General features: G+C 40.7%; 1 protein-coding gene across 3 annotated transcripts in view; it reads left to right on the top strand.

Moving 5' to 3' along the window:
- Positions 1-9,004, top strand: part of dnase1l4.1 (deoxyribonuclease 1 like 4, tandem duplicate 1) — a 9,617-nt gene extending 613 nt beyond the window's left edge. The window contains exons 2-10 of one of the 3 annotated variants that reach the window (XM_056239339.1): positions 793-881; positions 1,139-1,227; positions 1,314-1,400; positions 2,647-2,759; positions 7,696-7,808; positions 8,385-8,542; positions 8,611-8,707; positions 8,842-8,893; positions 8,974-9,004. In XM_056239339.1, the coding sequence (XP_056095314.1) occupies positions 798-881; positions 1,139-1,227; positions 1,314-1,400; positions 2,647-2,759; positions 7,696-7,808; positions 8,385-8,542; positions 8,611-8,707; positions 8,842-8,893; positions 8,974-8,978 (798 nt within the window). In that variant the 5' untranslated portion in view covers positions 793-797 and the 3' untranslated portion in view covers positions 8,979-9,004. Of the gene's footprint in view, positions 1-792; positions 882-1,138; positions 1,228-1,313; positions 1,401-2,646; positions 2,760-7,695; positions 7,809-8,384; positions 8,543-8,610; positions 8,708-8,841 lie in introns of all 3 variants that reach the window. The other 2 variants (XM_056239336.1, XM_056239337.1) reach the window with 2 other exon arrangements.
- Positions 9,005-9,295: the final 291 nt, after the last annotated feature.

Genomic DNA, 9,295 nt, shown 5'->3' on the forward strand with positions numbered 1-9,295 from the left:
AATTTTAGGAATCTAAACTTTTTAAACAACACCAACAAATAGGAGTCCTGTCAGTTAATCCCCTAAACTTGTTTCAGCTTGTGCGGTGTTGAACGAGATGGAATGTGAAAACACTTTCTTTAAATGTTTCTTTTCTTCTAAATCCATGAGTGGAATCTATACATCCTCCATCATCATACGTTTTTGGGTGGTGTTGTCATGTCCATGACAGATGGCCGCCAGAGATTGAATTTAAAGGCGTTGTTTCTTCTTTGGACTTCTCCTCAGTAATGTCTGAGAGCTGAAACTAATTTGTGGCCCATTCAGAGAGCCATTGAGAAACCCTCCGGGCATAAAGAGCTCAGTCACCCGCTCCCCCAACACCAGGACCCTCAAATAGTTTCACACAGATCTGCTCTATCTTGTCTGGCTAACTGTGCTGATTTCATCCTGTTGCATTTGTGAATACGATTTGTATTGAAAGTCCATTTCCTTCTCAACCTGATTAAATTTACGCCTTTTTTGATTAAGACAGGATTAAACGGATTGTGTTGTTTGACCATTTTGACGAGATTATCTTGTCTGGTGATCTCTTTGTTAACTGCTTCTTCTGTAAACAGGTTCAGTCATGTAAAAAGATAGCAAAAAAACAGGATTTTTCACATTATTTGTTGACAACTTCATGATAAACACTCTAAAGGCCATGATTTTTCTTTCATTTGTATTCAAGCGTCATTATAAATAGAATTGCCTGATTTTCCACTAACGTTGCAAATCTCTTCATTTGATTTCCTTGTGTTTCATGTTTAACAGACATCATGAAGGTCGCTTCGTTCAACGTCCAGAAATTTGGGAAATCAAAACTCTCTGATCCGGCCGTGGTGAAAACCCTGATCAAGGCAGTGTGATTTTACCATCATTCATTTGATAAGTGTTTCTTTTGTTTAAATGACAGATGGTTTAGTTTTAGTTGACGGTAATAACCCTGATCAACGTGACGCCCGTCCACACCTACAGAAAATACAGAGTCACATAAATACATCCCATTTGACAGCGAACTCCCTCTTGGATGAGTCTATAACATGTTACTTATCTTAAAGTCTGATAATCCTTCAAGGGAGGAGTAGCTTGTATGAAATAATGGCTTGTCTTTCTGCAGATTGTGTCACGCTATGACATTATCGTCATTCTCGAGGTGGTGGATTCTAGCGGAGCTGCAGTGGATCATTTTCTCAAAGAGCTGAATAAGTGAGTCAAACAGGTGTGTTTTTACATGAGGACAAAAACACATTATTGCAGGACAGTAGTAACCATGACTGTCCGCTCTTTAACAGGTCCAACAAGACAGATCCTTACAAGATGGAGATCAGCACACGCCTGGGAAGAGGGAATTACAAAGAACAGTTTATGTTCCTTTACAGGTAACGGTGTTGAAGTTACAATAGACCATTACTCAGGAAAACGCCTGAAAACACACACCGAATGTTCCCCAAACATCCCTATCTTGTCCCTATGGAAGCTTGTTTCCGCCACAGAATAAAAAATTAAAAAGGTAATTGCGACTTTTTATCTCACAATTCTGACTTCTCAGATGATATAAAGTCGCTATTCTGAGAAAAAGTCAGTCCTTAGAATTGAACTTTATAACTCGCAATTGCAAGAAAAAAAGTTCGAATTGCAAGTTTATTTCTTGCAATTGTAAGTTTAAATCTCACAATTGTGACTTTATATCACGCGATTCTGCCACTCTAAACAATGCTGGGTTGTTTGAACCCAAATTTGGGTAAAATATGGACAAACCCAAATGTTGGGTTAAAAATGTAATTTCAAATTTTAACCCAACTTCAACTTTCACTTTCAACTGTAATTTTTTTAATTGCATTTTTAACCCAACATTTGGGTTTGTCCATATTTTACCCAAATTTGGGTTCAAACGACCCAGCATTGACTTTAAAACTTGCAATTGCGAATTTATATCATGCAATTCTGAGAAATAAAGTCAGAATTGCGAGATTTTAACTCGCAATTATGAGATAAAAAGCCGTGGGTATCTTTTAAAATGTTTTATTTTGTGACAGCGTGAAGGGAAACTAGACAGAACATTCCCTATTGGTTATTTGTAGGTATTTCTATAACCAAAAACTAAGATTCCCAGAAAGTTCTTGGTTTGCACTAAGGTCCTAGATCATATGATTTTCAACATTTTTGTCTACTGAATGTTTTTTGGAAAGAATTGGCATGCTGTTAAACAACAGTACAATCCATTGACACTGTACTTATATCCCTCACAGCCTCGTTATCTTTATGTTTATATATCTGCTATGTCCCATGGATAAACACATTTGGACACTTGAACACATTACTTTCACTATTTACCTGTAAATGATGCTGGTTTTGAATTAAAAAAAATTGCAGTTTGTTTGTTTATATTAAAATAAATGTACGTATATAAAACTCTACTTGTATTTAATAATAGATCTATAACAGATTTGATTTATTTTTTAAGTTAAGTGATAGAAGACAATCCCTGAATGTGTTAATATGGTGTTTTTATTTTAATACTGGTGCATTGGCGCGTTTACATAGTCTTAAAGGCACAGCAACACAAAAAAAGTCTGCATAAAAATAGTAATACCCCCACTTACATGATCTGTTTTAAATATAAAGGATCAGCATGGTGGATTTGGTTGGGTCTTACCAATACGATGACAAACAGCCTGGAGATGAAGATGCTTTTGCCAGAGAACCTTATGTTCTGCGATTCAAGTGTCATAAAACAGGTAAACTACAACATATTATCTCAGTGTATGTGTGTGAATCTGATTATTTTGTGTACAACACAGCATATTTTCATTAGCCCTGGCTACAAATTTCAAGCTAATAAATCAATTTTTCCTGTATTGTGTAATCTCTTAAATCCCATTTGACAATTCAAACAACTGAAACTGAAATGGCTGAATTGCATTAAAGGGATACTCCACCCAAAAATGAAAATTCTGTCATCATTTACTCACCCTCAAGTTGTTGCAAACCTGTATGAGTTTCTTTCTTCTGCTGAACACAGAGGAAGATATTTTGAAGAACGATTGGAACCAAACAGTTGATTGGCACCATTGACTTCCATAGTAGAAAAAAAATAAAACACTATGGAAGTCAATGGTGCCAAAGTTCCCATCGTTCTTCAAAATATCTTCCTCTGTGTTTAGCAGAAGAAAGAAACTCATACAGGTTTGCAACAACTTGAGGGTGAGTAAATGATGACAGAATTTTCATTTTTGGGTGGAGTATACCTTTAATCTCAGGCTTTGACAGAAGGTGTTTATGAGGACTCAAATGATTGTAATTATTATTAAAGGGTTAGTTCACCCAAAAATGAAAATGATGTCATTAATGACTCTCCCTCATGTCGCCCCAAGCCCGTCAGACCTCCGTTCATCTTCGGGACACAGTTTAAGATATTTTAGATTTAGTCCGAGAGCTTTCTGTCCCTCCATTGAAAATGTATGTACGGCATACTGTCCTTGTCCAGAAAGGAAATAAAGACATCATCAAAGTAGTCCATGTGACATCAGTGGGTTAGTTAGAGTGTGTTGAAGCATCGAAAATACATTTTGGTCCAAAAATAACAAAAACTTGGACTTTATTCAGCATTGTATTGTCTTCCGGTTCTGTTGTGGATCCGCGTTCAGTGCCGCTGCTGACGTAAGACGCTGCTGACGTGTATCTGGTGTGTGTGTGTGTGTGTGTGACGTAAGACGCTGCTGACGTGTGTCTGGTGCGCCCGAGCTTCGTTTACAGTCTGAGGGAGACGCACGCTGGAAACAAAACAATCTTCGCAAACATGTCTAAGGATTTCCACACAGAGGAAGACTTGCATTTTTTTGCCCAGCCATATTTATTTGAACCCAAATACACGGACGCACCAGACACACACACACACACACACACACACCAGACACACGTCAGCAGCGTCTTACGTCAGCAGCGGCACTGAACGCGGATCCACAACAGAACCAGAATACACACACACACACACACACACACCAGACACACGTCAGCAGCGTCTTACGTCAGCGGCGGCACTGAACGCGGATCCACAACAGAACCAGAATACACACACACACACACACACACACACACACACACCAGACACACGTCAGCAGCGTCTTACGTCAGCAGCGGCACTGAACGCGGATCCACAACAGAACCGGAATACACACACACACACACACACACCAGAGACACGTCAGCAGCGTCTTACGTCAGCAGCGGCACTGAACGCGGATCCACAACAGAACCGGAATACACACACACACACACACACACCAGACACACGTCAGCAGCGTCTTACGTCAGCGGCGTCACTGAACGCGGATCCACAACAGAACCGGAATACACACACACACACACCAGACACACGTCAGCAGCGTCTTACGTCAGCAGCGGCACTGAACGCGGATCCACAACAGAACCAGAATACACACACACACACACACCAGACACACGTCAGCAGCGTCTTACGTCAGCAGCGGCACTGAACGCGGATCCACAACAGAACCGGAATACACACACACACACACACACCAGACACACGTCAGCAGCGTCTTACGTCAGCAGCGGCACTGAACGCGGATCCACAACAGAACCGGAATACACACACACACACACACACACCAGACACACGTCAGCAGCGTCTTACGTCAGCGGCGGCACTGAACGCGGATCCACAACAGAACCAGAATACACACACACACACACACACACACACACCAGACACACGTCAGCAGCGTCTTACGTCAGCAGCGGCACTGAACGCGGATCCACAACAGAACCAGAATACACACACACACACACACCAGACACACGTCAGCAGCGTCTTACGTCAGCAGCGCCACTGAACGCGGATCCACAACAGAACCCGAATACACACACACACACACACACACACACCAGACACACGTCAGCAGCGTCTTACGTCAGCAGCGGCACTGAACGCGGATCCACAACAGAACCGGAATACACACACACACACACACACACACACCAGACACACGTCAGCAGCGTCTTACGTCAGCAGCGGCACTGAACGCGGATCCACAACAGAACCGGAATACACACACACACACACACACACCAGACACACGTCAGCAGCGTCTTACGTCAGCAGCGGCACTGAACGCGGATCCACAACAGAACCAGAATACACACACACACACACACACACACACACCAGACACACGTCAGCAGCGTCTTACGTCAGCAGCGGCACTGAACGCGGATCCACAACAGAACCGGAATACACACACACACACACACCAGACACACGTCAGCAGCGTCTTACGTCAGCAGCGGCACTGAACGCGGATCCACAACAGAACCAGAATACACACACACACACACACACACACACCAGACACACGTCAGCAGCGTCTTACGTCAGCAGCGGCACTGAACGCGGATCCACAACAGAACCAGAATACACACACACACACACACACACACACACACACCAGACACACGTAAGCAGCGTCTTACGTCAGCAGCGGCACTGAACGCGGATCCACAACAGAACCCAGTGTTTCCTCTGGGATTTTTTCCAGCCGTGGTGGCAGGCCCATTGCGCCAGGGGGAGGGGGCGTGGCCCATGAGTGATATTCCCATTGGCCACGCCCCCTTATCCCAGGTGTTTAAACCTCCCAAGCATTATAACATGAATGGCGCCAATAAGAGCGGCAAAGCGATTATGCGCATCCCGTGCGCAGAATGATGCACTTGAAGCAACGCGAAATCACTGCGTGCAGGTGCAGCGCTTCGCATTGAAAAGTTCAAAGCACAAAGCGAAGAGATTATATCTATCTATGCTTAATGTATTATATCTATCTATGCTTAATGTATTATATCTATGCAACAGTTTATTGAGCCTTTTCTTTTAACAGTTTTAAATTTCAGTTAACTTACAGTGAGCATGAAGAACAACTCATAGTGCTCTCTACTCTAGTGCTGTAGTAACAGACACCTGGGAGAAAGGAATATGATTTAGAAAGCGCTATAAACTCCAGCAAGATAAAGTAATTTTATGCAAACTATCAGTGGCGTCATGCCCATTCAAAGTGAGGGGGCACGTGCCCCCTCAGATTTTTCCTCCCTGATAATTTTTTATTACTTCAGTCTTGTTATAATCAGATTCAGCGCGTTGTTCATCTTCAATCCGCAGCGGTGCCGAGCAGAGCGCACGTCAGAAACAGAGGACAGTGTGTGTGTGTGTGTGTGTGTGTGCGTGCGTGTTCATCTGAGCCTCATTGGTCTGTCACTGCTCGTCAATGTCAGAATATTTGAGATGACCAATCAAATCAAAGTAGGCGGGCTTTATGTTCACAGAAGCTGAGCGCGAATTTTAGCAGTGAGGCTCGACGCTTCAGTGTACAGTCAAGTGCGAGCTAGATGTAAGTAGCTAAACTAAACATTTCATATTTGACAGTTTTTTTAGTTCATAAATGTTAAACGAATGACAAAAATAATCAGGCACACGAATATACTTTTGTCTAATTTCGCCATTTTGAACTGAAAATAGGCCTATGTAACGTGACTCGTAATGTAGGCTAATAATTAGTTTACTGTGATTGTGAGGGGAAAAGACGTTTTCATTGTTAGGCACAAGATTAATAAAGAATGTGTACATATTGAGAATTAATATAGTACAATTTGTAGCCTTAAGTACATTAAAAAAGCTCAGCTTTAGGAGGGGAAGGCAAGATCAGGAGACTGAGAGAAAAAGAAAGAGTGATGGATAAGAAGTGAGAGCAGGTATTGCCAAATAATCTGCCCACTGACATGTTTTTAAAGCTATTTCTTATCCATTTTTTGGCCTTCAAACGTCTTGAAATGCACATATCAGAGAAATAAAGAAATTTGAACCCCCTACCCACCTCAAATTTAGGACCTCTGTGATTATAAAGCCCTGTCTACGGCCCTGTATTAGGCATAAGATCAATAATGAATGTGTACTGTGAATGAATTTAATAAACTTAGTTAGGCTACCTAGCTTTCCTAGTAGCTTTCAGTAAATAAATTCGTCTGAGAAAATGATTCATAAATCAACCTATCAGTTGACCCTATGTTTACTTTCTTCACTGACAGACAAAAATGAAAAGCCTATCAGTCATAGCTCAACTTTAGGAGTTTTTTTGGCCTTCAAAACATCTTATAATGCACATATAAGATACACATATACTTTAACTTAGTCCTCAGATAGAGGAGGGTTGCTGCTAGCTCCGTTAAGGTATTTCTGTCCCTCCCAAACTGCATTGAAATAGTATGTTTCGCAGCCAGAATTAAAAAATTTGCAGGGGGAGAAACCCCCTGACCCCTAACATGATCCATATCACCCGTCAGAAAACAATTGCAACGTCTCAGATTGTGCCCCCCCAGAATTTTGGCTTGCATGACGCCCCTGCAAACTATAGACCTTTAGCTACAAATAAAGTATAATAATGGGAACATTGATCTTGAAGAGAGTGTCTTCGTGTTACTGTCGTAACCGAACGTGACGTGCTGTTTGAATGCTGAATGAAGAATCTAAATCTAAAATATCTTAAACTGTGTCCCGAAGATGAACGGAGGTCTTACGGGCTTGGGACGACATGAGGGCGAGGCATTAATGACATCATTTTCATTTTTGGGTGAACTAACCCTTTAACTGTGCTCGTGTCTCGGCAGTGTTGAAGGATTTGGTGCTGATGCCCGTCCACACAAAGCCTGAGGATTCAGTGAAGGAACTCGATGAACTGTACGACGTGTTTCAGGATGTCAAGAAGAAGTGGAAGACTGATGTAAAACATAATGCGCACCTATAATACCTTTATGACAATCAACCATTGGCTGATCCATTAGAGTCAATGTACTATATGTGACCCTGGATCACGAAACTAAACGCGCACGGGTATATTTGTGGCACAACAATACATTGTAAGGATTACAAAAATATTTGGGTATTAAGTAAAGATCATGTTCCATGAAGATATTTTGTAAATTTCTTACTGTAAATATATAAAACATTTATTTTTGTGAGTGGATACAGCACAATCTCGAACATAAATGGACAACTTTAAAGGCGATTTTCTCAATGTTTAGATTTTTTTGCAACATCAGATTCCAGATTTTCAAATAGTTGTATTTCGGCCAAATATTGTCCTATCCTAACAAACCAGAGGCGACATCAATGGAAATCTTATTTATTCAATTTACAAAAATGTACCCATGTGACTGGTTTTGTGGTCCAAGCTCACATATTTTAGGCAATGAGAACTAAGCCACGCATTGTTGATTTTATAAAATGGTTACAACATAATATAAAGTTTGTAACATAAAACAAATACATATTTCAAACATATGCTAATCTTTTACAGAACATCATGATTTTGGGGGACTTCAATGCAGACGGTAGTTATGTGTCTGATAAAGAGATGAAAACAATCCGCATCCGCAGTGACAAAGACTTCCATTGGCTGATCAAGGATGACGAGGACACCACAGCCAGCACACGCAACGACAACACTTACGACCGGTGAATAATTACACTGTACAATAAACATAAAGTAGGATATCATTGTTATTAATAGCACATGTTCACAGGATTGTGGTTTATGGAGACGATATGCTGGACGCTGTTGTTGCAAATTCTGCAAAACCATTCAACTTCCAGAAGGCCTTCAAACTGAAAGATGAGGAGGTAAACAATCATTTATTTTTATTTTTTTATTTAAACTTATACCACCAAACATGAATTATTACTATATATTTAACTTACAGATTTTTTGAGGACTGGTTTAGTAAGTTCCTAAAACAGATTTAATGTCTTCACAGGCACTGAAAGTGAGTGATCACTATCCAGTAGAGGTGGAACTGAAGAATAAACGTAAGACACACAATACATCAGCAAAATGACTCAAACTTACATAATGAAAAGAAACAATAACAAAAGACGTGTGTGTTCAGGTTAATCAAAGAGGATTGAACATTTGGAGACGTGACAAGTGAGACTGGAGAGCTGAATATAAAGATGGATCAGCTTGAACAAACACTTCAGCGATTGAGTTGTTTACACAAGAATTTAAACTTGAAATGTTTGGATATTGTATAATTGTGTTGTCATGAGCTTTGCGAATTAAGACATTAAACATCTGAAATTGAAATTTATACAAACTTTATTCCTTTAATGTGTTAATTACAAGAGAAATATAAAGTGGCAATAAAAAATAATAATAATTTTGACGTTGCCATTGTGGATCCAAATCATAAGTTGGTGTTTTGAACACTA

The sequence above is a fragment of the Rhinichthys klamathensis genome, unplaced genomic scaffold (genome assembly GCF_029890125.1).
Source record: "Rhinichthys klamathensis goyatoka isolate OS25496 unplaced genomic scaffold, OSU_Roscu_1.1 h1tg000558l_1, whole genome shotgun sequence".
In the NCBI taxonomy this organism is placed as follows: Eukaryota; Metazoa; Chordata; class Actinopteri; order Cypriniformes; family Leuciscidae; genus Rhinichthys; species Rhinichthys klamathensis.